Below are 27,648 nucleotides of genomic sequence, written 5' to 3' on the forward strand. Positions count from 1 at the left end.
CTGTCATCCATACCATACATTGTTGTTCACCTTGATTTCTGTCAATGGTGTTAAATTAAATGTAATGTATAGACAAATAAAGCCTTTAGCCTAGTACTAGGTAGATACTCTCCCGCTCTTAAAACCTTGGTAATGGTAAATTAACAGAAAAAGAAAAAAGCAGAACAAACCTTTGACAGAAGGGCCATGTCCGAGGAACTCCTGAAAGGGGTTAGGGTATTTTCAGTCACGCGGGGTTCTAGGTTCTAGATAGAAACATCTCCCATTCTTATCGAATTCGAAAGCGCAACAAATACAGATCAGCATCCCTGGATTTACCAGAGCTGGAAAAGACCAATGTGTTCAAATGAGTAGTCCATAGTTCGGAGATGTGATCGGCCCGTGTTTCTTCGGGGGATTCTGCCGCTGATGTCATTGCCATGTTTCATCTTCCCCGCGCCTGCAACATCAAATTGTCAACACCACCACCATGGAGGACCCTCTGATTCAAGCATTGCCTCCGGCTACAGACTATCTGACCTATCTCACTCTGCTAGAGTATCAGTTAACCCCAGAACGTTTGCCGCTTTTGCACACTCTCCTGCAGGATGAGAAGCTTACGACGAACATCGGCTGGGACTTGGTCAAGCTGCTCCTGCCCATGCTACCGGCGTCCACAGAATGCCTACAGGATGTGGCTCGACTAGGCAATCCCCGAGAAGTGATCTTGCGCGTCTCTGAGTCACTGATGCAACTTCAGCCGGAAGACGAGGATGAAGATGAGAAGGCTGATCAGGGACTCCCCCTGCACATTTTACAGTTTAATTGCCTTCTCGGCATGCTATCAGTACTCCACACACGGATCCAGACGAAAGTACCAAGTCGTTTCATCGCAACCTCCCTCCAAGCAGCACTGGAAGCGTACACCACAATGGCAACCAACGAGACCACCCTGGCCTTCCTTGAGTTCTTCCGGGAAGTGTCTCCCTCCAAGCGGCCCGCGCCACCTCCTAGAGCCGCTAGCGAGTCGAGCGTGCTGAGGGTTGCCGCTGCCTCAGCCCCAGACCCCGAAGCCGAGGTATCCTCGCCCTCTCCGTCTGCTGATAATGAGACCCTCCTTGTTCGGAAATTCATACAATTCGGCTTGCTTGAACTGCTGAAGTCCTATCTCTTGAGTTTTTCCAGTCCCATGGATCCTGGAATGTCGTGGACCATTCGAATGCAGGAACACCTGCATCCGGATCTGCGGCTACCTGCTGCCCAATCGCAGACTGAGGCATATGGATCGACCAAGGAGCTCAAGGAGCGCGATATGATCATGGGAAAGCTTATGGTAAGTGAGATCAAATCATCGACAGAATTATGTCAATATCCGAGGACGATTAATCTGACCTTTCTTTTGCTCAGGCTTTGTCGCGAGACGTCGGAATTGACAACGAGGAACTCCTTTCAATCATATCCGGATCCCCTACAGATCAAACCGCGCAACTTGATTTCGATGATCCACCAACAAACCCCGGTCAGATTCCGCTAGAACGCCATGGTTCACTCCTACTACTGGCAGCTCGGGCTGCAGGCACAACCCTCTTTGCCTCTGGGCAACAGCCCCGTCGGGTTTCTATCTTCCCTGAGCTGGCTCAGATATTCAACAATTTTGTTGGCGGCCAAACCAATCTCGATGAAGTGGCTTTTGGTCAACCACATGCGCTGCTTGACTCCCTGTTGGCTTTAACCGTCTACGCTTCCCAACAGCCCATCAAAACCCCATCAAACGATACCGAGTTCAAGGATTTCGTCGTCATCTTGACTGCATGCACAGCACGCCAAACACACGGTATCGTTCGCCAGATCCCGGCTGCCATTGTTCAGAGCCATCCCGCACCCGAGACGCGGTTCAAGCTCATATACAAGATCTTGGAGGATGACCACCTTGCCTCGGTGCGGGATAGCGCCATTGCATGGCTGAAGGATGAACTACTCCGCAGCCCCACCCAATCTTCCGACAATATATTCCAAGATCCGCTCTACTTCTGGGCTCTATTCCCAGCTCTTTTCAAACCAGTCACTGCCGCCAACTCAGCATCCGATCTCGTTGCTAGCTGGTCTCGTCTGACCCAGACTCAAGGCCCACCGCTTCATTCCGCATTGAACTTGTACTACTTGCTACTTTCCTCGCCATCGCTACGCGACCAGCTCCATCTCGAAAAGACAGTCAAGTTCTTCCGTGGCCATGTCCTGAACCCTCTCCGGCAAGTATTCCGGAGATTCGAGGACGATCTCACCGCAAAAGGAGGTGAGGGTGTGATCGAAGCTGCGGTTGGAGAGGAAATGTGCCAGATTGGGAACGCACGGTCTGTGGGACTTATTGGTCTTACACTGGATCAAATTGAAGAGACAGCCAGTGATGCATTTGGCTCCGATGAAGCGGATCTGGGTGAATATTCCGACGCCGAGGAGGCTAAGGCGTCTGAGATTCGGAAGAAGATAGATGCCTGGAACTGAGTATAGATTCGGGTTACTTGTACAGAATTTTAGTAGATAGGTTACTACGAATGAACGCTTTATCATCTTGTTCATAAACATGCACCGAAAGGGTCTAAATTAGGCTATGCGGGTGTGGATATAATGTTATTAGTCCAACGTATGGAAACATTCTTAATAGGAAGGTAGTTCACTACAGACATTTTCCTCTCGTTGTTTTGCGCTACAAGAAATATCCAAGGAGAAATGATTCTTTGAGGCAATGATCCATTCCTATCAACTACCATGACCGATTCTAACTAAGAAATAAAGCCCTCTCCACCCAAACCACCCACCAGACAAGAAACCAGAGGAACCTGCACCACAGTGAAAAAAAGAAACACAATCAACCGATTTGAAGTATGTAATGGAAATCCCTCGAATGTAGCTGAAGGAACAGAAGAAAAGTCCCTTTCTAAGAAATTGTTGTCACCCGGATCGTCCACGAAGGGTTCGAAAGAGACAAGTCAGAGTCGACAGCCGAGAAGACCGCCGAAAGAAATGAACTGTTCTCGTCGAAGAAAGAATGAACTGGACAGACAGACTCGCAAAGAGTCTTCACAAAAGCAAAAGCAAAGCTGAGAGGTCATGTTTCGAGGGATTGATATTTTTGGTTGAAAAGTTGAAAGTGTTCTCAAGAGTCCGCGGCAAAGATCGTCGAATTAATGCGTTTCAATGTCAACCATAGCGACCAACGAGACAGGTCAAGCCATGGTGGCTGATGGAATGTTGGAATTGGGGGCGCTCATGGAGGGTATTTAGAACTCAGCGGCTATTCAAGACATATTAGTATATCAGTTGTTATCTTTGAGAGTAGATGGCACTCACTGTTCATGATGACACAGCCACCACCGGGAGACCGCTTCATGATGTCGCAGACCGAGGGGGTTCGGGTGACGGCGCAGCCGTTGGGGGTTGGAGACTTCATGACGACACAGCCACCACCGGGGGACTTCATGACGACGCAGCCACCACCGGGAGACTTCATGACAACGCAGCCACCGCCGGGGGCTATCAGAGATGATGTGTTAGTATATCGATGTATAGAAGAGATGATGAAGCAGTGTATGCTTTGGAAGGCTACGCACATCGCTTCTGGACCTGAGCACGAGACATTTCGAAGATTGGGAAGAGCTTAAAAAGCGGAAGCTTGAAAAGATTGAAAGATTGTTTGGAATGATCGAATTGTGAGCGGGTGGTGGAGAGAATTACTGAAACTGGGTGCACGAGTTGGTATTTATATTCGACGAGGGAGTATTCTTCGAACTATCAATATGATCGAGATCACTCCGGGAGAGTGGAAGTCAATGCAAATGTCACATTGAATTGCTGACTTGAATGCATTGGGCATTGACGAAGGCGTAGAATCAATCTAGAATGCATGGGGTTGGGATTGCGGTGGACGCCCATTGCGGAGCCATTTGATATTGTTCTCGAGTTCATGAATGTAGCCGTTGTTACCTCGGAGATTTTCTCTTTGTTTTCATATGCAGCCAGTGAGTTCATCAAGGGATGTTGGTATTGGCCGCATCACATATCCTCCGAGGCCTCTGTGGCTAGGCCGGGGTTGTCTTTCATGAAGGAACGCCACAGAGATGGCCGAGGGGCCTCTGTCTCAGGCACGTGTAGTTAACCCATTCATAAGTCTTTCATGGGGATAAGAACAATATTAAGCCGGGGTCTCAAATTGTAAAAGAACATTTCGGAGTATGTGGTTGACTTGGCCCAATGGGGATTGCATCGCAAACAAAGGAAGCTGGGATTGACCAATTACCACAATCACATTCCGCCTACGATTGTTCTTCAAGAACAATATCATCTCAGACTTGGCATCACACAAATTTAAATCATCTGTTTGATTGCACGGGTTGACTATCGGGGTCATTCTCACTCGGGGACATGAAAGGGAGCAGTGCTCGCCGAACAGCGCTACGAAAGAAAGAAGTAAGACTTCGCTTAGGCACAACAATTTAGCTAATGGGAATGCTTGGATTCGAGAATAAACGAAATGATCAATGATAAGTCCCAACTTGGCAAATACAATCTCCCCCTTAGGTGTAGAGTGGCTCGGTCAAGTCATTCAAAGTCAATCCTTCCTTGGCGATATCTTCCTCGATCAGGAACATCAAAGGCATCTCAACCAGAGTACCCTTGACTTGGCTAAGCAGCTCTTTGACCTGCTTCGCCCCCTCTGCACCAGGCGCAAAGTCATCGCTGACAACGTGGCCCCATTGGAATCGCGCCGGACGTGCAGCTCCTTCCAACCCCTCGGCTTTCTTCTCAGTCTTGTGGAAATAGTACTCATAGAACTCCTTGTACTCGGACCAGTTGCGGACTGAGTCGTCCGGAACAGCGTGGAATACCTTCCGGAAGACCTCACTATTTGTGTGTGCCCGCGAGTTCCAAAGACTCTGGGCAGTGTCGGAAAGCGGATCGGCAACGACTTTGCTCTCAGGGCAGTCAAAGTCGAATTGATTGGGAACCCCAACGGGCTCAAAGTTCGCATCCGGTCGTTGATAGTCTTGCGGTGGCAAAAGACCTAGGTGCTTCCGGAACAACTGGCGGCGGAGCGATGAAGCAAAGCGGCTGGCAGTCCATGGCTTACCATTCATGCTGGATGACACAGGCGTGAAGTCCTCGATGATTACTGCAATCTCAGAGTCATGGTCACCCAGTTGAGAACGGTCGTTCAGGTTTGCAGATCCGCAAACAACTACACGATCGTCGGCGATCATCACCTAATGCTTTTGTTAGAGGTTTGTATCATCATTAAATCTGGGGGAAACGAACCTTCGAATGAACATAAAGTTCTTCGCTCACGAACGCATTTATTTCTGCATCGGGGTGGCCATCCCACGGCACTTTGCGAATGTCCTCTCCGCCGAGCATATAGCACTCGCTCACACTGTCCCACCGGTTCGAGGAAGCCTGACTTCCCTGTACCTGGTGTGCAGCCTGCTGGTACTTCTGGAATGGCGCGCTGGTATCAAAAGCACTACGGGCAGTGCTTGGAGCGTAGCCACCGGGGCCTGCAGTGTTCAAATCGTACTGTCTGCGGGCATCCTCGTAGTTGACACCACTCTGCTGTTCAGCTGCAGCCATAATGCTACCATTGTTAATCCGATCATAATTGCGAAGGTTGTAGAAGCGGATGTACTCCATAGGGTTGAATCCTTCCTTGGCAATCATCTCCATGATACTGTGACCTCCGCGGTTGATGGAGTTGTACTGGAACTCCATAATCGCGCGTGTTCCGAGGGTCTCGTCATCTCGCAAATCACCGGCGAAGCAAGGAACGGATGGAATGACCACAATGATCTTATATTTCTGACCAGCACGGGCAGCACGTAAAATCCTCTCCACAATTGCGGCACCAATCTGGTTTTTCACTGGACGCTGTGAATCACCGGTCGCAGTGATAAAGAACTGGTTTTCGATGTAGATAAAGTGCTCACTGTTTCGGATAATGGCGCAATATGCGTCTGCAATGGAATGCTCAAGTTGGCTGCCGTTGCTCCATTTCGCACAACTGCGCACAATCTGGCATGACATATTTCCCCGGCCTTGCGAGGAGGAAGGGCGGCCATATGTGGTCAGTCGATCCTGATATTGATGAATTTGCCCAGCGAGCTGACCACGAAGGGAGCTTCCATATTGGGTCAGGTCCTCTCGGAGACGACGGGGCGCCAAAGAACCTCGTTCCCGATCACCTCCATGCTGGTAGTCATCAATTCCACGGGTGTTGGAGTGTGATGATTCCTGGCCTGGTGGCGGTGGGAAATATGGCGTCTGTTCCTGTTGATGGCCTTGTTGCTGGCCCTGTTGGTAGCCTTGTTGCTGGCCCTGTTGGTAGGGCTGATACGAGGCGTTGGCAGGGGACTGCGCTGGAGGGGGTCCAGGCGGGGGAGGAGGGAATGAGTTCCCAGTGTAGCTATACTGGCTTGGATCATGACTTGGGGTCTGAGCAGACTGAGATTGATGGCCTAGAGGGCTTTGGCTTGGTGGTGGGGGGTAGGTCGAAGCATTCTCGGGGTTGTACGAGGTAGATGTGCTCTGCTGCTGATATTGGTGCTGATTTGAGGAGGTCTGAGCCGGCGGTGGCGGATAATTTGAAGTGCTAGCACTGTTGTAGGGCTGATATGCGCCGGCAGATTGTTGCTGCTGAGGCTGGGACTGCGACTGTGACTGCGACGGACTCGACGATGTCTGACCTGGCGGCGGCGGGTAGGTAGGCGATGCGACTCCACTGGGTTTAGTCTGCCAGGATGGCGCAGGTGGCTGACCCTGTGGGCTTGCCTGGCCCGAGGGGTACAAGTTGGGTTGCGGAGAGCCAGCCTGTTGTTGGCCAGTCGAGGGGCCAGTCGAGGGGCCAGTCGAGGAAGCGGGTCTTCCATGGAGTGCCAGTCTTGCGTACCTAGTATCACTCCGAACCTTGTATTTCAAATCATAGATGAAGTTCCATCGCTCCACAAAGTGGCGCCGCAAATCTTCCACGGCTGCACCATGCAGGCTCACGGATATATCAGACCATCCCATGCGAGACATGGTCTTTCTATCCAGCTGGTTATTCTCCCAGTGAACGACATCTTGGAAATCAAGGACGCGAGAATTGTTGTAGTCCTGGCCAGGGAACACTGTTTGACTGACATCGGAGGGATGTAGATCCGAGAGCTCATGTTGGTTTGTGTCCCAGCGACCGAAGCACATGTCCAAACCGCCCATGAATGCAATGCGACCATCGATCAAGCAAAGCTTCTCGTGATGAGCCCAATACAGAATGACATCATCGTTCATTCCATACAGTCCCTTCAGTGTGTCCTTTGACATTTTACTCAAACTTGCCGAGTCGAGTGACATGTTCTGGAAGGTCGACGCGATGTTAGCTGCCAGCTCTTGGCGGTCAGGCAGGTGGTCAGGGTGACGGAAGACAGCAATATTGGGGTGCAAATTTTCCAGGGCATGCTTGGTGTGAGAAGAAGATACTGGAGGGATTGTCAGTTGAGTTCGTTTCAATATTCAAGGATCATAGACATACGAGTGAGCGCCTGCGTAACCTCCTTATAAACGATAACATTGACGCGCACGCCCCGCTGGGCTGCAGCTTGCAGCATGCGATCCAATCGGTATTGTTCATTCTTCGCCGGTGGCCTTCTGAGATAAAGTTCGGGAGATAACCACCCTACGTCAAGTTAGCCGCATGCAATGAAAATCCGGGGAAGATTGAAACTCACAATCCAGAATCCAAATCGACTCTCGGGCATTTTCCAAAGCTCGAGACACAGCCCAGAAATAGCTGCATCCATCAACATACCACTTCGCATCGTTATGTTCCCGGGGAGGAGCGAAGCTGCCGAATCGATGCTCTGTGTTGGGCTTACTGGGACCGTACTCGGCATACGCCTGTGGATCGATGGTGGTACCGATCTTCTGCGCAAATTCCGAACCTAGCTCGGTCACAGTACCTTGAAGTTTCCCCAAGAAACCGGCCAGTTTGTCTTCCTTCTGAGGTTTTCCATGATAGTTAGGGTTTTGGTGCTGTCCACTTGTGTTTTGGCTTTGCTGATCATATCCGTATTGTGGTTCGGTCTGGGTTGGGTAACTCTGCTGTGAGAGCCGGTTAGTAAATTTCAAGGCTGAAGGAGGGTAACGCCTACGCCTTGATAACCACTTGGGTTATATGTCTGATTCGCCTGACCATGTGAAGATCCATGGTTCTTGTAGGTGTCGCGGAGCTTCTTGAAGGTATCGCCTAGACCGCGGGATCCGTCTCCGGACCCACGTTCCGCGCCCTGGTAGTAACCACCATAGGCCAGATCATCCTGCTTGGACATTCTGACGGTCAAAGTAGGCTGTAGATAAAATAGAAGAGCGTTTGTACAAGACGAAAGAAAGTTAGAAAAGTTCAAGAAACAAGGGTGCCTGCAGAGCGGGGTGCGACTGTTTTTAAATCCGATGAAGGCCCCGCTACCCCAGCCACGATGGGAACGTGGTGAGTGTGGCGGTGTACTTGTACTCTGTCCACGGATACAACATAAGCTGACACGATTATCTTCCTAAGTTGGGATATTCTTGCGATATTCTTGGACATAGGCAATAGAATAGGTGAGGCAGTGTCAGATATCTATTTCACTACGTGGTATTGGCCTGAGTAAATCAACATATATCAAACGTTATGCATGGAAAAGCTGTTTCTTAATATATTCTACCTACGACACTATTAAGGGGGAAAATTCAAATAAGAATAACCGTAAAAAGACATAGAAAATGACTACTAAAATAACACGTCACAAGGCTGAAAATGCGGCCGACTATTTTTGTATTGATGTATATTAACACACCTTCCTACGTCTAAATTGTGCCGTTTGATGGCCAAAAAAAAAAAAAAATACAATTAACCCATGTATTCATAAAACTATCAATAAATACCGCATGTAAATTAGTAATGAAGTGCAAGTTCAAACATGAGGTCAAGTACTCTGTACTTCTGCCCTTGAAAATGCGGGCTTGGCATTCCGACATGTGGAACCCAGGAATCTCCTGACATCTCCCGAGGTTTACTGGTGAACCTCCATATCCTCTCCATATCCTCCAATTGTACTGCGATGCCCACAGTCCAAGTAAAAAAAAGCTCTCTGGGGCGACCCCGAAAGCCAGCTGAAGATGCGAAATCTGTGAGGCCCCTTTCTACAAGTAAAGATAATACCTCGGTCTCACCTCTGGCATAGATGAGACGCGCCCAGGTCCGCCAAGCGCAACAGGCATATCGATCTCGCCAACAATCCCAACTCTCTTCACTGAAAGCTCGTGTAGAGCAACTGGAAGATGCATTTGATCATCTAAGCCAGACCATGCATGCATTCGATGAGCAAGTGATCCGGAATGGGTCGCAGTGGTCTCAACCTGAACTTTTCCGGACAGTCCAGTTGCTGCGGGATGATATAGTATCCCATTTTAAGCTGGCTGATATTCATTTTCAAGAACCTCAAAAGAGCCAAACTTCAATACCACCGCAGGCTGTCGTTGGGCAACCCCACGCGCAGGTCGCGTCCGAGGTGCCAATGGGCAGCTTAAAAGATCACACTTTGGAGTCTGACTTTTGGAAATTGTTTTTGGGCTCGTCCGCTGGCATGATTCCATCGAATAATACCCAGAACCTGGATAACCAACCAAATGACTTGGCTTCCATTCCTATGACAGTATCTATTGCTGAAACGCACACCATCCAATACGCCACCACACCCTTCACTCAACGACTTTTCCGCGGTTGCGCTGAAAGTGGACATCGATTCCTGTCGAATCTTTCATATAAAGATGAAGATATGTGGGAGTTTGGACTACTGTTACAAAGAATGCCGCGAGCAGAGATCCGAGATTATTTCGCACGTGTCATCAAACTGGAACCTTGTCAACCCATCGTCGATGCTCGATTCCCATATGTCAGCCTCGGTGGTGCAGGAACACATTTTTTACAGCCTTACAGTGACGATTTTTCAGATAGCTTTGGTCTCTTCCGAACAACAAATGGCGTGTCTCATGTTCCTGCAGATGAAGACTGGTTTGACGTGCATGATGTTGAGAGATACCTGCTCAACCAAGGAATTGGCATAGGCGAGTTTCCTTCGTCCGCCCTTACGATAGGCTATCCATCTAGTCCAGCCGCCGGGAATTCGAACTTAGAGCCTCCCCAAGGCGAATTGTCCAACAGTATGATGATGGTCGTCGACGAGTATAAATTGATCAACAGTACGCTTACACTGTTATTCTCGGCGCCAAATATAATGATAAAAGCTAACCTAGCCAGGACTGAGCCAGCTCCCAGTTGCTCTAGGCTGCGTGGCCGGCTTTCGCCGGTCTGATATCGAGAGGGTAGTATCCCACAATGTGAGGTGGGTCCCAGTTGGAGTGACTAGCTCTCCAGGGTAGCCTTGTGTGCATTTATGTATTTCAGCCTGCGGAATATCACAATACCCCATCTTCTTTATATACACAGACGCAATACCCAATGAATAAGACATAATCTTGTTTGGAACTATCTACACACCCTTGTATCGTCCCAGTCTTGAGTGTTTCCTGTGACCTCTCTTCCTTAATCATATGGCCTTTAAATGCCAAATTCGCAGCCCCAAGGATTCCCAGTTGAGCTAAAGACCCGGACCATGCCGGCGGAAAGATGTTCGACTCATAACCTCCTCCCGCCAATACCACACAGCTGCTACAGTCGCACCCGGTCCAATTGCCAGAGAACCCAGGATCAAACCGACCAGTGCCACCTGCCAGGAGAAATTCGAAACCCCAATGCGATATAGATCCCACACGCTCGCTAGACACCATAGGAGAGTTGCTGCTGTAATAAGCAGGAAGTCGTTCTGGAAAAATATGAAGACTCCATCCGCAATTGTCGTCACCTGTGCGAAAGCCTCAGATGGTATGAAGGTCTTGGTGATAAAATTTGTTCCCAAGGCAGCCCAGCTCAACAACAAGGCCATATGGAAACAAGCAGCTATACCACCGACCACAGCGTAGAGGGTTTGCAAGTAAGGGATATCACGGTTAGGTTTGCTCTCCGCTGTGGCGCTATCGGTATTGGTTATTGTGCTCGAACTGATCGACTTGATGACACGGGAGAATATTTGAGTCAAGATGACCACATATACCGGAGCGGGCTGCCACAGCGCAATGAAGACCTGTCGCGTGTTCAGGGCATCAGCCAATGGGAAGAATAGCATGATTGTGGGCACGACGAATCCCAATATCAATGCAGGCAGTAACGCCCGAGCGGTGGACTCAGGAAGTGTGCGGGTATTTGGGGAGAAGTATGCTATCCCAGAGGAAACAAATGTGCTCGATATGAAATAGAGCGGTGCAATTAGCCCAATTCCGCGCAACTGATACAGAACCCCCCATAGACTCGGAGTTGCAAGAAGGGTCCATTTGTTCCTTGGTCGGAACCCTTCAACCGTCCAGATAGAGATAATCGGCATCATCGAAGTCAGGAAGTACAGAACTTGCAATGGCTGCTCTGGTGTAGAGAAGTTGGAGACCGCAGGCATGAATATTGTTACGACGACTTTTAAAATGAGGTCAACAGGTCCGAGCCCTGTGTACACCTGGCGAAGGGGAGCTTCAACTCCTCCTGGGAGTACAACCGACTGGCTCTGGATTGCTTGACGGACTAACGCCATTGTTCCATTCGCTCTGAGTGCTGCTGACAATTGGCGATACCCTAACCAGGTTAAGAGGAAGTACGCAGCGTACAACAAGATGCTCACCACACCTCGAGGTGACGGTGTTCTGAAGCGCTCGTCGAAATATGCAATTTCTCGAGGCCTGTGCGGCAGCGGAAGCATGTCCAAGGACACCGCGGGAGCATACGTGTTGATCCATTTGCCGAGGATAACGGATTTCGGGAATCGTGGCACCACGTATTTTACCATGAACTTCAAAAACGGCGTTTCCAGACACTCTAGGCGTTGCCGGGCATGGGCTGCTTTGACCAATCCCCACGCGCGGTCTTCACGCTGCTGCTGAACGCTCTCGAAGACTTTGGAAATATCTGCCGACGATAGCGTGTCTGACTGGCAGTTTTTGAGAGCCGCAACGAGATGATTCGTCAGGGATGCAGCGGTTTCCATTGCGTTATTGCCTCCCTGGCCTGTCAAAGGTTCAAACTATTGGAAGGAACATTGGTCAGTCTTCGCATGATCTTGTTCTCGTTGGTAACTGATCTCACCTTGTGACTGGCATCGCCAATAGTAATAATTCTCTGGAAATGCCATCTTTTATAAACGTATTCTTGCAGGGGAGAGTATGCTGAGGCAACTTTGCTCTTGTACAGAGCGGAAAATTGAAGTGTAGGAGTGATCTGGTCTTCGAAATGTTCCGTTGCAAATGCCTCCTCCTCCTCCTTGGTGAAACGAGGGATATCTTCACCATAGTACGTCTTTCCCATATTCCGCACCAGAAACCAGTAGGTGAGGTCTCCCGGTCCGCTGGGAACAAGATACGAAAAATGCTCATTGAACACCGAGTTCAGCGTGCCTTTCTCGATTCCCTCCACGCCTTTAGAAATGCCGAAGATGCATGCGTAAGTCGCAGGCAGTGCTTTCATAATAGTTAGTTGATGATTCTCAATTGCTTAGGTTTGATTTTTATACCAGATTTCTCGGCAGGATCTATCCATGTGGGATCTATCTTTTCAGCCGCTTTCCACATCTCTTGACGAACTTTGGAATGGATTCCGTCTGCTCCGACCACAATATTTCCGGTGTATGTTTGACCAGTGGTTGTGGTAACCGTAGAACTCGAAGTACCAGTCTCAATACTCTGGACCCGGTGAGAAGTAAGGACTTTGGACTTGTCCTGGATCTTGTCATAGAGGACTTGTATCAACATTCGTCGATCGAGGAAGATGATAGGATAACCATGACTGAAGGTACTGTCAGTTGGTTCTCTTGTTTTCAATATTGGAATGTAAAATTGAATGGTGACAAACCTTCTGATGGACGTGTCTTCGAGCTTGTCGAATGTCCGGAATGGTTGTCCTTGCGAATCACGGAAGTGAAGTGTGTCAACGGGGTATTCCGCCATCTTTAGAACTGAATCATAACAACCCAGCTGGTCAAGAATGCGCAACCCGTTGGGCAAAACGCCAAAACTAGCGCCGACCTGGGGTGCAATGCTGCCGTACGCTTCGAGGACGACGAAATCGATTCCATTCCTCTCCAGCATCAAGGCTAGCGAAAGCCCAGCAACGCTACCACCCACAATGACGACTTTGAATGACTTTTGATCCATGATGTTGTTGCCCGTACGGATTTACTTACCGTGAGAGATTTAAAAAATGAAAGACCCCTTGATTGATATGCGGGGCCGGAATTTATATAGGGGCCTAATTGTTGCTGCACCCCTGAAATATTCTGCACTAATCTGCAATAGAAAGCCGACGCTCTCAAACATCCTATTGAACTGCCTAAATCGGAGGGAAATCACACCGTGATGATTGATCAACCTGTTAACCGGATGAATTATTTGAATGATCAATAATCGGACCAATAGGAGCCCGTCGGAACCAACTTAGGCCCCGGCAGATCCACTATGTGAATTATTCTATGATCCTATTGGCTACATACATCGATGATCTACATCTCTACAATAATATAGTCAGAAAGAACCAATGTATCACTAAACTGTACACATGTCAGTGCCCAAGAGGGCTGAGTCAAACAGCTGTCTTACTTTTCATACTTCACTTCGTGTTTAGAGGCAATAAGAGCTCTAATATATGGAGCAATGTACTATGACTGATTGAAATCCACGCTTGAAACAGGTACCCTAAGCGGCTTTGAAAATTCACACAGATTGCCAACAGGTCTGCATAATCCCTGCAATTGTGGTGCCAAATCTACATGTGTAGGTATAGCTGCATAAGCACACGTTTCCATGCATTGCATAGTTAGCATCATCTATTGTATCGCTCATCAATGCCAATAATGTCCACCAGCGGCCCTCAACCTTCAAACGACGCCAAGCAATTTGTGTAGGTTGATCCTGGCACTGTTACTGAAATAGACAGGTCTCTGGTGGTTTAACTTGTTGGATATGGTAATATAGCCCGGGTGAACATCCAGCCGTTTAGTTTCCAATATTCTTTAAACATGAAAGAATGATAATTCATTGTTTACTATCTGGATCTGTGAAAGAAAAGATTTGCTGCATTTTTCTCTTTACCAGACAATTTCCTTTGGTCCCCTCACTGGATAATGCCGATAGAAAGGACAACTATCCAAGAAACTCTCAGTTGCCCAACAGTACTTTCGCGGGGGAGCTTTCAGTATACCGCGCGATATAGCCTGATGCAGGTAGATAGGCTGCTTCAACATCCATACCTGGCGAATTTTGTAACCGTATGTGAATTGCTTGCTGCCTGTGTTGGATCCAGCCCCGTCTTGTGATATACACACTACATATTCAATATACTGTAGTGGAGCGGTGGTGTAGAACCAGATGCGACGAACGGTGGCTGGGAGGGGATAGCTGCGATATACATTGGTTTTCCTACCGCGTGCAATCTCTAATGCGTCTTCAGGTGGGATGCTCATGAAAACATCTGTAGTGGACTTTTTTTCCATGGCGAGAACAGTTGATGAACTTGACAGTGGCCGATTAATCATATAGTGGGATCTTTCTTTATATACAACCGATAGCCAGTGATTAGCACTTAGCTCTTCTTCTTTCATGTGCTCTTTGTCCCGATGCTAGCTGATATAAAGCCTTTGTGTAATATCAGCCCAATCAAAGAGACAGGAAGTCTAACACACAGATTTGTTGAAACGGCGTTTGGACACTATAATAAAGCCCGTGTGAAGACTAAAAGATCCTATGGTCAGGTTTGAATCATTGTAATAACCCAACCATCCATGGAAGTGTTATTCAGAGAACCCTAAAGACTTGATCCAGGCTTCCTTACTACCCAAAAAACCATGGATTCTTTCCGTAAAATATTTGTCCAAGATGGTCTACCTATCTTCAAAGCCTCTACCGGTCTCGCATGATGGATATCAGTGGAGTTCCTAGCCCACGAAATTGAGCTCGCTGATGAGGACTTGATGAATATTCTGATTCAATTTCTTGAAAATGGGTTGTTTAAAATCACCAAAGGTATTGCTATGCACCATCAGCATAATCTATGTGTCGCTTTCGGTGGTTCTAAGCCTTCCCATGAACGATTGGGCTGCCCTTGCCATCAGATACGTGAAACACTATAGGTAAGATATAATTGCTGACTGTTTTTCTATTGATTGAGAATATATTTTGGTCTAAGGCGATTTGGTAGCCTTTGATACACTTTTCTTCATGTATTATTTTATGCCTTAGTCCCGGATCCAATATCTATTCGGACCTTCAACGACAGCTTGTTTTGTATTATATCATCGTGTTTTTACTATATAGTAGTAGTCTGTAAACGTGATATTCAGGTGTGATACAATTAATAATGGAGGATAGAACAGCATGTATTGCCAAATGTGTCAAGACTAATTCTTGCTAGAATCAGGAGGGATCTAGGGGGTCCCTAAACCGACAAGAAGGCAAAGACTGCCGCCCGCTGCTCACCAGAGAGAAAGCTTTCATCCGCAACAATATCCCTGCTCAGTGGGAGGGGGAGTGAAAACTAATAGATCTGCATCGTAGACCTACTATCTATATAGGTCTTTTGCTACTCTACACGACTTTGCGAGAGAAGTCTGATTTGCTAACATTGCTTGCATATTCCATACTCGCAACTAGCTAGGGGACGCCAATATGCAAGTAGAAAGCCCCAAAGTAATACTTGAATTAGGGAAGGTTGCCACAAGAATGACACAGATAGTTAGATTGATAAGATAAATCAATTCATATATTCTGCAAGAACATTGACCTAGGTACACGCATATGTTGGCCAAAATCATAGAACTAGCCTATGTAGCGCTTGCAAACTTGGCTTTTCTACACCTTACGGCTCTCATCGTCGCCATCGTAGCGCTTCACCTTACGGCTCTCATCTTCGCCGTCGTAGCGCTTGGCGATGTTCAGAGCAGGGTGCAGTGCCAAGCCATCTTGGAGGGTATTAGCAAAGGCTAGCTTGCTCCTATAACACAGAACTGACATACCCGAAGCTGGAATAGCCACCGCAGTAGTTATTGTGGCCAAGAAAATGCCAACAAGGAGCTGGGAGTAGCGCATGACGAAAGACACGTACGTCGGGGAAAAATCACAATACTAATGGTAACGTGATGGAAAATTAGACACAGGTATCTGGTATCTTCCAAGCCAAGATTTCCCAGACCTGCTGGAGGGTTTATATAGGCAGTTTTTTCATAACCCCTGGGACGCTAATGGGCCTGCCTTACGAGAGAGGGGTAGTATCAACAATATTGGGCTAAGGTGAATCATCGTGCATAAACTCGAGATAAGGGGTGCGTTTGTATCCAAAGCACGCGTTACGTACTATGATTGTTTGTCTCGACAAAATTAAATTCCCCGCCGGCCCCCGGAGTGCGTTTGCCTCCAAGTCGACTGGGAATCACCCTTTCCCCGCTCGTACTTTGGTGTTTCGTATAACGAGAGGCTTCTTGCTATACTCTGTAGATGCCTTGATACTCAATAAATACTCGTCAAGACTCCGAACTCCTGCCACACGCACAGTCCGACATGTCTGAAATACAGGAGCCTTTCGAGGGCTCTCGTGCCCTGGAAAATGGAGTGCCACGGTTTAGAACCTCTCCATCAAGAATACTTCATGTAATGTGTCAAATTGTGAAAGTATTCTCAAGTATCGCAGTTGCCTTCCTGCCATCCTGGCTGCAGCCTCCCAAGGACGAATACAGTTTACACAACAAGCCTCACCCCACAGCATACCTCGATGGCCTCAGAGGTCTGGTTGCTGTTCTAGTCTTTGTAAGACACTTTGCTCTGCCGTGGCAACAACATCTTGATTATGGATATGGCCACGATGGCTTCTATGGATTTCTCCGACTCCCATACTTGAGACTTTTTTTCTCTGGGCCTCTGGTCCCCATCTTCTTCATAATCTCCGGATACGTGCTCTCCGCAAAATCATTAAAGCTCTCTCGATCCAAGTCATTGGAAGCTATTTTGATAGCGCTCTCGGGCTCAATATTTCGAAGGGCAATCCGGCTGTTTCTTCCGCCAATCATTTCCACATTCTTCGTCATGATTGTGGCCTACCTCGGCTTCTTCTCTTTTCCATATGAGGATATGCCTGGAAGAATTCCTGTTCATCCCGAAGCTTTACAATCTCTCTGGGTCCAGATCATACAGTGGGGTGACTTTTCGTTCAACGAACTGACAAATCCTTGGCGATTAGACGTCCCACTTCTGCTGTACGGGCCACATTTATGGACGATCCCAATCTCGTTCAGGGGATCTATGGTCGTGTTTCTTGCTTGCTTGTGTCTCATCCGCACAAGAAGCTATATCCGGATCGGAATGCTTGTACTAGTGATACTCACTGCTCTACCACACGAAAGATGGGATATGGCTTCATTCCTGAGTGGCATCCTACTCTGTGAGATGGATATCAACCGAAAGCTACCGTTGCAGGCTACAGCTGAGAAGGCCCGAAATTCGTTTATACAAAAATATATTGGCAAGGCTTTAACGGGCCTGTGCTTCTTCCTCGGCTTGTACCTGGGTTCATTTCCGCGATACAACCAGCGCGGGGAATCCTGCGTAATCGGGTACCAATGGTGCTGCCGCATTGGGTGGAACTATCGTTACTGGCACGGGGTTGGGGCTTATTTGTTCATGTTGGCCCTATCCCGGAGTTCGGTCTTCCGCCGACCCCTAGAGTCGGCGCTACTGCAGTATTTGGGAAGGATCTCGTTCTCGATATATATCGTACACGAGCCATTCCTGCACATTTTCGCCTTCCATACCGTACCGCTCCTTTGGACGGTAACAGGCAAGGAGACTATAGTGGGGTACCAGGTTGGATTTCTCATAGCCATGTCCGTTAGCGCATTTCTCCTAGTCTGGCTAGCTGATCTGTTTGAGTTGTACGTGAAGACGCCCTGTGATAAATTCTCTAGCTGGCTGGAATCCATATGTTTCACTTGAAACACCTATCACGAACAGAAAGGTGATATTTTATTGCTAAGAATAGACATATTCAGCATCCGAAATCAATATTATCAATTTATTTTCTCGGTATTGTCATGGTTTATTACTTAAGGTAGGCAGCCCATCAACCAGGTAAAGAGAGATACGATAGAGATTCGCCCGGGAAAACAGAGTAGACTCTTAATTCAAATGTGAGTATATGCACATGCGGGGATGTGTCGCCCCAAAAATAGGTTGAGATTATGCATGGGCATCGATCCGGAACCTATACGCAAGGTATCTTGCGACCTGTCACCTCGGTGCGCCTTGATCAAGTACCCGTGGACTTTTGTCCGACGGCAGCCGACGGCGCCCCGCAGCGGCCCGTGGAGACCAAGCAATGCCTACGCACTGCAGGGGACCTGAATAGGCAAGGGGTGGAGGGGTTGTGGTGCTTAGCGGTGCTTAGCGGTGCTTAGCCCACCTTATCTCAGCCGGGTGGAGGTGGAGGCGAAGGAAAGGACCATACAACCCTGGTCACACTATACGCTATACGCCATACGCCATACGGAGGAAGGTATTGCTCACTCTCAGGTTCAGACTAAACCGCATATAGCTTAGATATCCTTTTTGTTTTGGTACAACATATTCTATTCAACACTCTGGATAGCAGTATATGGTATTTATAATAAAATACATGAAAAATAAGAATTCCTGAATTCTTCCATCCTTCAAAAGACATAGACATTGTCGAGACTTCTATACTTCTCATAATTCCACGTATACGCAGTCACCTAGGGATGTTTGAAACTTTAAAACATTACTTCCCACTTTTGAGGGGCTCTAATGTGAAATGCCTACGCCTATACTCTAGCGTTTCACAAGAGGAACAAGATCCTGGTCCCGGACAGTCTATCCATCTTGCCCCGAGGAAACAAAGACCTTTTCATACGGCCATATATATTTACCTTGGAATAGCGACTCTAATCGCTGTCCTGGGGATTGGAACTGGAGTTGTTGCTATCTTGTTGATATATCGACCGCAACAAGAGGCATTTGAGATGGACCAGGGTGCACACTCTACGTCCATTTTGCCATCGGGTAAGCTTTCGCTGTCAACTAAACACAATTGTTCTACGTTTAACTTGGAGCTCACCTCGATCATCAGTTCCGTCGAACGAACGAGTTGTATTTCAGCCAGACCTCCTTTACTGGAACATGACCAACCTGGATTCTGCCAATGCATGGGCTGCCCTTGGTGAGTCAGAGAGTATTTTCCTCCGTTCGGACAGATTAGGCTGAGCATCCTTCAGGCCGCAATGGGTCTATCCTGGTGAAAAATCCAGAACAGTACGGGCTCCTACCGGGTATCGAAAACGAGAACGGCTATGACGTATTTCCTGTGTCAGTTTTTCACCAATTACACTGTCTGGTAAGCATTATACTGAAAATACGTAAGACTAAATGCGGGATGGCACTGATTTGATATATTTAGAGAATTTTGCGGGAGGGCTTTGTGGCATTATTAGAAGGAAAGCAGAGGCACGATCACGTTGCTAGCCATCCGGATCACTGTTTTGACTACCTTCGCCAGGCCATAATTTGCTCTGCAGACCTCACCCTTGAGAAAGCGAGAGTTGATGACGATGGCCATCGTCGTGCAACAGATGGTTGGGGAACCGAGCACAATTGTAAGAAGTGGAATAAGGTGGAGCAGGTTAAGCTTGAATACCAGTCGAAATACGCATTTTAACCATGTACATACCATACTAGATCTGAAACAATGGTAGTTACAGTTTTACGACTACGTAAGGACCGGTCACGCACCTCAGGAGACAAGATACAACATAGTGGATCTTGACTTGACCAAGAACAGAGGGTCACTCTGACCCCGCTCCATTATTAACAATGGCATCTGAGAAAGAAATTTACATACACATCCGAATTCCTTTCTCGTTGAAAACATAGAGAGACCCAAGAAGAGAGATATTATTCATCCAATAGTACCATGGATCCAAATCAATATATCGCTGAGGTTGAGCTGGGAGATGTTGAAGAGCAAGAAACACTTTTGCCGTCCGACCAGCGAATAAGCTTTGACACGATCTCCACGAAACACCGCTCCATTCAGCACTATTCCGCTGTACTTGCTGGGATATTTTTCCTCTTATCAAGTTTCGCTGTTGTTGAGATTTGGCGTAAACCCTCTGAGGCGAAATGTGTCAAAAGGCTCAACGGTTGGTGTAAGTACTGAACAGTCCCTTTCAGGGACCTTCTACTGGACATGCAGCGACTGATAGTTAAAAGCACCGATGTTGGACGCAGTGCAGTATCAGCGTGTGGACTTCAAAGACGAATCAAATGTATCATTTATGGGAATACCAACAGCACATCTGGAAAAAAAGTGGGATGATCTCTGGAGATGTAATCTTCCCAAAGTGACTTATCCCTCTATTACCGTTCAGAAGCTAATTAGAACAGTTGGATCGCTAGGAATTCCGGAGACCTATCTACCATATCTCAACAAATCTGTCTCAGAATACGATTGGCACCATCTTCCTTCAGAGCTAGGTGGAGGCATTCAAGCATACTTTGAAGGGTTTCACCAAATCCATTGCCTGGTAAGATTGCCATATTTCCAAACTGCAATAGCTTTACAAGTGCTTAAATGTTGCAGAACCTCGTACGGCAGTACACATACCGACATGAGTACGACTACAGCCATGTCCATGCATTCGTCAACCCACATATCGATATACTAGAGCACGTCGAACACTGCCTAGAAATCTTACGGACAAAGATCATGTGTGAGGCGGACACTACGCTATACTCAGCAGCTCATGATCTTGAACGAGGGGTACTAGTTGATCGCAGGTCTATACGGAATTGCCGCAACTTTTCGAAGATAGTCGAATGGGCCAATTCACACATTTTACAGCCGGTGGACGAGGAGTGAGGAAAGTAAGCTAGATTAGCTAGTATTGGAATCATTATTTTCTAGCTTATGAAGAAACTTGACTGATTCCCCGCCCCTGAAATGAAGTTTTGGCTTCCCCAGTCCATGATCTTGTCGTAATCTCTACAATAGTGAGTGTTTCCGATGACCGGAGCAAACCCTCGAATAGCCTCTGGATCATCCGCAATGAGATATGGCGTAGTGTCACAATCACAAAGCAGTTCCTCCCGAAGAGTCTCTATGCACTCGTCGACTAAATCTCTCGAAGGTGGGGTAAACAAAGTCTGATTTGTTTCCCGATAGACGTATTGGCGAATGAGTCTCTAAAAATATCTATTAGATGATGTGTAAATGGACTCTTTGGGATATTAGAACCCCCACCAAGCAATTGATATGTAAAATAACCCCTGGGACAGCAAGCATTCTATTTTTCGAATCTCCTGACAAGGGATCTGAATGTCTTTCTAGGTCAATGGGTGAAGTTGACAGAGATCCTGTAGAAACATTGACGACACCGACTGGAAGATGATTAAAACCCAAATATAGCTATCAAAATTGGCCACTCACAGGGAGACAGCGCATCCCACATTGTTTCTCGTTCTGCTGTTGGCGGGCCTCGGTAAATCGACCGAGGAACATAATGGTCGCGAAAGTTCACCCATTTGTATTCAATGGACTCCTTTGCCGCAGCTGAGAAAGGATCATCAGAGCCGAATCACATACCATTGGCTTTAGCCTCAAGTCTAACTCACAGGACGGGAAAATAATTTCAACACATGCAGCTGTTGTTGGTAATTGTCGCGACATCACCGCGAAGAACGTAATGGAGGCCCCAAAAGATAGCACAGAGAGCATCAAAAGGTACACTCCCGGGCCTAGATAATGTTCCCGCCCTTGCCAACTTGCACTTTTGCTCGAATAGCATGAGCTTTGTTTGGCGGCCATGACTTTTGCATGTAAGGGGAAGAAAAAGAGCTCCGGGATTCTGAAAGCCACTGCGCTATCGATCTTCCGCCTCTTCTGTGATATAGATATGTCCGTATAATGCGGCTAGTTAAATACTGATAGGAGATAGTGCATACAGAGCGATGTAACATTTCCCCACATCCGAGCTTTGAAACGTCACAATAATCCGATAATTTCAAATGCAGATCAACCTAAAATGGGGGTTGTTAGCAGCACGCTACTGCAGGACAGGTGCCTTATCACACAGATATTACAGGGGCCTACGGCACGGTGATTTTGCTACTAGTAACAATACTCGGAACTTCGCTTAGTGGTATTGTATCCCATTTGACACTAACTATTCTCTTGACCAAATGCCTGCTATCTTTAGCGAATGGAATCCCTGTACCTTGCGAAGCAAGAAAAAACGAGGGGGGCTTAGCATATATGCAAGGCCACGCAATCACTTGACCCATCCGTCTATATGGACGAAAGAGTTGTGGAGAGCTTCTTCGCCATTTACCAGGTACATCGCAATTCTGCCTTAGTCAGAATTACAAATATCCATGGATAAAGGCAGGCTCAATAAATGTGGTAGGCGGTCCACCGCATGTGGCAGCCTGGACTGATAGTCAACCCTTAGGTTTCATCAACACCTCGAATACATCTCGCGTAATTGTTCTCTCTCCTTCTCTCACTAATAAAATCTTCAATTGTGAAAGCTCAAGACGGCTTCATTCGACCATGAAGACCACAACAGAACACTTTGTGATCCACGAACCGCCGATCTTCGACTCAACTCCACAGTCACTGAAAGAAGAGGCACTGAAAATCATCAATGCCACCACCTTGACATGGAATTTGGTGGTAGCCGGAGTCCAAATTGCCGAAGCCTCCTTTGAAAACACAATCTGGCCAATTATCCAGGACGAAAACGCCAAGTTTGAGAAGCAACGCCTCCTACTCTTCTACGGATCAACCTTTCCAGTCAAAGACGTGCGAGATGCATCAAACGAAGTTTCCAACATGCTTACTGATGCCGAGGTCGAACTATTTTCCCGACGTGACATGTTCCTCCTGGTTGACAGCGTAGTGACCAAAGCAAAAACCCAAGGATCCGCTCAGGACGACGAGTCCCGTTATTACCTGCAAAAGCTCCATCGACGCTTCCTTCAAACTGGATGTGGTATTACCGGCGATGCACCTAGGAACGAATTCAAAGCAAAGATGAAGAGATTGAGTCACCTTGAGAGAGATTGCAACCGGAATCTTAATGAGGAGACCACGGGTATCTGGCTGACTCCGAACGAGCTAGATGGCTTGCCCGATGCTGTCTTAGGTCGACTAAAAGAAGGTGAGGGCAGTCAGGCTGGCCAACTGTGGCTCCCCACCAAGACTCCTTTTAGCGCCCCGGCCATGAAGAACGTGAAGAAGGAGTCGACGAGGAAGAAGATTTATTATGCCGTCCAAAACAGGATGGCAGGTAGCGTCCCTCTCTTCCAAGAACTTGTTCTTCTCCGCGATGAGACAGCCAGGATGCTTGGGTATCCAAACCATTTCGCGCGAAAAACGAGCGACAAGATGGTTCAAGGCCCTCAAGTGGTGGCTGATCTGCTATCAGAAATTCGTGAGACTGTGGCTCCTCTGGCTACGAGCGATGCAGAGGAGCTTCTTCAACTTAAGAAGCAGGAGGCAGCCGCCTTTGTAGAAACCGCAAACAGGCTATTTCACTGGGATATCTCGTACTTCACAGAACGACGCATTGAACAGACCGAGACGCGGGAGTCAGCCCTGTCCGAATACTTCGAACTCCAAATGACGCTTCAAAAACTGCTTCAAATGTTCCAACATCTGCTCGGAGCAGAACTCCGAAGAGTTGATACTGCGGACCGCGAAAATCTCATCTGGCACGAAGATGTGCAGATGTATACGGCCTGGAAGGTTGATGGCGTGACTGATGAATTCCTCGGTTACGCCTATCTGGATCTTTTCCCTCGAGATGGGAAGTACAGCCATGCCGGACACTATCCATTGCAGTTTGTACGCATTTCATCACCGGCAACATTCCGAGCTCTGCTTGATTGCCAATTTCTTTCCATCTTGAAGAGACAAAACAAGGACTAATTGCTACAATAGGGCTACCAGCGGCCTGACGGGGGTCGTTTCTACCCATCCTCGGCCTTGGTCATGAACTACGTTAGACCATTGCCCGATCAACCCACTCTTCTCAGCATGGACGATGTTCGAAAATTGTTTCACGAACTTGGACACTTATTCCATGCACTGTTCACAAGGATTAAACATGCAGGCCTCTCCCCAGTGGATCGCGACTTTGTTGAGGCCCCAAGCATAATGTTGGAGCAATTTTTCTGGATCGAGCGTCATATCAAAGACATCTCTTATCATTATTCATATATCAGTCCATCAATGATGTCCGCTTGGATGACTATTAATGGAAAGTCTCCCGATAAAAAACCCCCGCAGATACCACCCGTTCAACTCGATGATGATCAAGCGGCAGCTCTATCCCAAAGAAACAAAGGTGTAAAGGTCCGAGCCCAGCTGAATAACTTATTCTTCGCCACATACGATATGCTTATTCATAGCCCTGCTTCGAGGGAAGAGTTGCTGCGGACTAATCTCACGGAGCTGTTCAACAAGACACGCTCGAGCATCTCCGGGACTCATGGAGGGGAGATACTAGGGGAGGGATGGGAATGGGGCCATGGCCAGACAGTTTTCCGAAACGTGATTAACAAGTATGATGCTGGATACTACAGCTACCTATTGTAAGTCTGTCCTGCGTGCTTTTTCCCAGCTTGATTTGGCTTCAGAAAACTGATGACATACTCAGAGGCACGGTATTTGCGTTTGATATTTTCGAGACTGGATTTCGCCAGGACACAATGAGCAAAGAGGCCGGACGACGATACCGTGACATGATTCTCCGCGTAGGCGGAAGCCAGCCTGAGATGAAGACTTTGAGAGATTATCTAGGCCGTGAGCCAACTACCAGACCCTATCTTGAGTGGCTAGGAGCTAAACCTCGGGATATATAATCATTCATCTCTAAGAATCACACAATGTTCGGAAGATTGCTGGTAATCTTTATATGCGCCAAGCCATAGAGAGTGGGCTTAATATTCTTTCCCCATTAAAAGAGCTATCCGGCTTATGAAAATAACGACTGGAATGACACATCATAAAATTGGCATACCAACAGGATTATCATAATCAATATTAGCCTCCATACTCTCGATGCGGGGACTGCATGTTCCAAAGACTCGATCCCACACTCGTGTTTGCTTGCCATAGTTATGACTCTTCTTCCATCCCCGACGATGATGCAAATCATGGTCTTCAATCACCAACTCAGCATCAAACATCCGCATCAACCATGTGACAGGGTTTGGTGGTGATGCGTGAAGACGGAGACCGCTATGTCCAGCCAGCTCTGCAAATATAACGTACATCTGGCAAACGTGCCATTCGTAGAATCCCATTGGCATCCCCATGAGTTTCATCGTAAACCATGTCATCAACGGAATGCCAGCAATGTCAAAGAATTCTTGTTCAGAGTCCGCGTATATTGTGAGCAGCGGATTCGGGTGTTTCGTGAGATGGTGGGTGCGATGGAACTTCCAGAGACTATTCACATCATGCATGACACGGTGGTACCAATAGAACCAAAAATCAAGAATAATACCATAAAGACTGATCTCGACAAACAACCAAGCCCAGCTGAGTGAGGCGGGTGGTTTATTTGCATCGTAGGTGAGCCATACTGTCATCAGTGGGCGCACAAGACCGGCCAACAAAACCGAGATCAGGGCTTTTGAAACACCCACATCGGGCACACCATCTCGCTCGTGTTTGTCGCCGTCTAGGAACCCGTAGGTATGGCCGAGTTCTCGGAGAAGCCGCAGCTCACGTGTCGTGAACAGTCTCGAAGCCTGGTAGTAGTATAAGAAGGCGATGATCGGGTGGAAGTTGTATCCGGTGAAGTAGGTAAAAGCCTGGTGGGCCAAAAGGGGAACTCCTGAATGGACAAGAACCCAGCGGTTTAAAGACCAGTCGGATACGTATGGTATTTTGTCTTCCTTGGGATGGATTGGGACATCCCTGTTGAGCTCGATATGGTATACGTTGACGTGCTCGAAGATTTTGTGGGGGAGTTTCCACTGGTCTCGGTCCCATGTGCGCCATGTGGATTTCATATTATCCATTGGATTTCGAGATGTGGCCATCATGAACAGTGGTAAGTCTTCCTCTTGGTTCTAACTTCCAAGAACAAACCTATTCGGAGGATATAGAGGATCTGTATCATCTTGCTCATAATTATATGTATGGCAGAGACCGAGGTTGCCTGCAAATTGCGCATGTGGTAAAGTGTAAGTCGAAAGTTTTGTCGATACCTTCCACTACTGTCCTTTGATCGATGCTATCAATCAGGCAAGTGGGGGCACACTTGGCCATACTCATTCTTGATTGGCTACTCGCAGTGGTTTCCTAAAAGGGTTTAGTATAGTGGGGACGATGATCGACGTAAGTGTGATTCCGAGGTCCTGGGATGATATTGTGCATCTACGAAAGTTGTCTTGATAAATATTTACATCTCGTATTGAGTTAATCTCTGTTAACTTATATGTCAGGCGTTCCGTGGCCATCCATACAAAGTAGTCAAAGCATTCCATGTGATTTCCACGCCAAATCACACGATGGTCGACGCCTAAATTTATGCTTATATTTAGCTCGGATTCATTCCATATATTTATATATTTGATTCAAATATATGGAGATGTAAGTGGAAAAGTGTCGGATGGTATTCAGGACACAAGATGAATGTAACTACATACATTTATTGCGAAAAACCTAGGAATACAATGAATGAATCATACACATTGCATCAGAACCTGTTTCCCCGCAGTACATCTGTACCAAAGTACCTCCATCTTCCGCAACAACCAACACTCAAGCATTACCACAAGAAATCAATCTTTCAGCAGTTGGAGATCATTTACCCAAATCAGTCCATCATGTCTCTCGCAACCTTAGATGTGAGAATGCCCGCCATCGACCCGCAACCCCGCTGACCCCATATCAGACCACAGAGCACCCCAACCTCCCCGCCGCATCTACAACGCTCTTCAGAGCCAAGGCAGCTCGCAAACTGACCTTCGAGAAGATTGGAGAGCATCTCGGTCGCAATGAAGTAGCTGCAGCTGCCATATTTTACGGCCAGGCCAAGGCGTCGCCCGAAGACATCGAAAAGCTGGCCGATCTGCTCCTCATCCCCCAGCAGCCTTTGGAGGAACAACTCAACGGCTTCCCTGATCGCGGTCGCTCCGTCGAAATGCCGCCCAAGGAGCCGCTTATCTACCGACTGTATGAGATTGTGCAGAACTATGGCTATGCATACAAGGCGGTTCTCAATGAGAAGTTTGGGGATGGGATTATGAGTGCTATCTCGTTTTCGACAAAGGTTGAGAAGGAGACTGATGAGGATGGTAATAACTGGGCTGTTATTACTCTTCGTGGGAAATGGTAAGAGTGTCTTTTCTGTCCCTGCTGAACAATGATCTAATAAATGAACAGGTTACCCTTCTCTCGATTCTAGGCCCGAGGATATTACTAGGAAATAGAAGAACTAT

General features: G+C 47.5%; 10 protein-coding genes across 10 annotated transcripts; 6 read left to right on the top strand and 4 right to left on the bottom strand.

Annotated features, from left to right (window-relative positions):
• Window positions 1-469: 469 nt before the first annotated feature.
• On the top strand, window positions 470-2,481 carry PEX2_041480 (uncharacterized protein; the record flags this gene model as incomplete). The annotated part of the gene is made up of 2 exons (XM_016741423.1): window positions 470-1,312; window positions 1,387-2,481. The coding sequence occupies 2 exons, from the start codon at window positions 470-472 to the stop codon at window positions 2,479-2,481; spliced, it is 1,938 nt and encodes a 645-aa protein (XP_016603615.1).
• A 776-nt stretch (window positions 2,482-3,257) lies between these two features.
• On the bottom strand, window positions 3,258-3,615 carry PEX2_041490 (uncharacterized protein; the record flags this gene model as incomplete). Its single annotated transcript, XM_016741424.1, has 3 exons — window positions 3,258-3,271; window positions 3,328-3,510; window positions 3,588-3,615. 3 exons carry the CDS (start codon window positions 3,613-3,615, stop codon window positions 3,258-3,260), a joined length of 225 nt encoding a protein of 74 aa, XP_016603616.1.
• Window positions 3,616-4,550: 935 nt separating this feature from the next.
• pld2 (putative phospholipase D (PLD)) lies at window positions 4,551-8,330 on the bottom strand (the record flags this gene model as incomplete). The annotated part of the gene is made up of 5 exons (XM_016741425.1): window positions 4,551-5,237; window positions 5,290-7,481; window positions 7,535-7,678; window positions 7,731-8,103; window positions 8,154-8,330. The coding sequence occupies 5 exons, from the start codon at window positions 8,328-8,330 to the stop codon at window positions 4,551-4,553; spliced, it is 3,573 nt and encodes a 1,190-aa protein (XP_016603617.1).
• An 894-nt stretch (window positions 8,331-9,224) lies between these two features.
• On the top strand, window positions 9,225-10,422 carry PEX2_041510 (bZIP transcription factor; the record flags this gene model as incomplete). Its single annotated transcript, XM_016741426.1, has 2 exons — window positions 9,225-10,242; window positions 10,301-10,422. The coding sequence occupies 2 exons, from the start codon at window positions 9,225-9,227 to the stop codon at window positions 10,420-10,422; spliced, it is 1,140 nt and encodes a 379-aa protein (XP_016603618.1).
• A 218-nt stretch (window positions 10,423-10,640) lies between these two features.
• On the bottom strand, window positions 10,641-13,293 carry PEX2_041520 (FAD-dependent oxidoreductase; the record flags this gene model as incomplete). The annotated part of the gene is made up of 4 exons (XM_016741427.1): window positions 10,641-12,167; window positions 12,230-12,600; window positions 12,654-12,925; window positions 12,992-13,293. 4 exons carry the CDS (start codon window positions 13,291-13,293, stop codon window positions 10,641-10,643), a joined length of 2,472 nt encoding a protein of 823 aa, XP_016603619.1.
• A 5,864-nt stretch (window positions 13,294-19,157) lies between these two features.
• Window positions 19,158-19,849, top strand: PEX2_041530 (uncharacterized protein; the record flags this gene model as incomplete). Its single annotated transcript, XM_016741428.1, has 4 exons — window positions 19,158-19,197; window positions 19,265-19,354; window positions 19,410-19,528; window positions 19,592-19,849. 4 exons carry the CDS (start codon window positions 19,158-19,160, stop codon window positions 19,847-19,849), a joined length of 507 nt encoding a protein of 168 aa, XP_016603620.1.
• A 255-nt stretch (window positions 19,850-20,104) lies between these two features.
• Window positions 20,105-21,309, top strand: PEX2_041540 (oxidase ustYa family protein; the record flags this gene model as incomplete). The annotated part of the gene is made up of 6 exons (XM_016741429.1): window positions 20,105-20,339; window positions 20,404-20,520; window positions 20,578-20,717; window positions 20,774-20,953; window positions 21,006-21,057; window positions 21,185-21,309. 6 exons carry the CDS (start codon window positions 20,105-20,107, stop codon window positions 21,307-21,309), a joined length of 849 nt encoding a protein of 282 aa, XP_016603621.1.
• Window positions 21,310-22,741: 1,432 nt separating this feature from the next.
• PEX2_041550 (M3 family metallopeptidase) lies at window positions 22,742-25,056 on the top strand (the record flags this gene model as incomplete). Its single annotated transcript, XM_016741430.1, has 3 exons — window positions 22,742-24,037; window positions 24,134-24,786; window positions 24,852-25,056. 3 exons carry the CDS (start codon window positions 22,742-22,744, stop codon window positions 25,054-25,056), a joined length of 2,154 nt encoding a protein of 717 aa, XP_016603622.1.
• A 141-nt stretch (window positions 25,057-25,197) lies between these two features.
• On the bottom strand, window positions 25,198-26,223 carry PEX2_041560 (sterol desaturase family protein; the record flags this gene model as incomplete). The annotated part of the gene is made up of 1 exon (XM_016741431.1): window positions 25,198-26,223. The coding sequence occupies one exon, from the start codon at window positions 26,221-26,223 to the stop codon at window positions 25,198-25,200; it is 1,026 nt and encodes a 341-aa protein (XP_016603623.1).
• An 810-nt stretch (window positions 26,224-27,033) lies between these two features.
• Window positions 27,034-27,614, top strand: cyn1 (putative cyanate hydratase; the record flags this gene model as incomplete). Its single annotated transcript, XM_016741432.1, has 3 exons — window positions 27,034-27,054; window positions 27,102-27,541; window positions 27,593-27,614. The coding sequence occupies 3 exons, from the start codon at window positions 27,034-27,036 to the stop codon at window positions 27,612-27,614; spliced, it is 483 nt and encodes a 160-aa protein (XP_016603624.1).
• Window positions 27,615-27,648: the final 34 nt, after the last annotated feature.

The sequence above is a fragment of the Penicillium expansum genome (genome assembly GCF_000769745.1).
Source record: "Penicillium expansum strain MD-8 chromosome Unknown contig142, whole genome shotgun sequence".
NCBI classification, from domain to species: domain Eukaryota; kingdom Fungi; phylum Ascomycota; class Eurotiomycetes; order Eurotiales; family Aspergillaceae; genus Penicillium; species Penicillium expansum.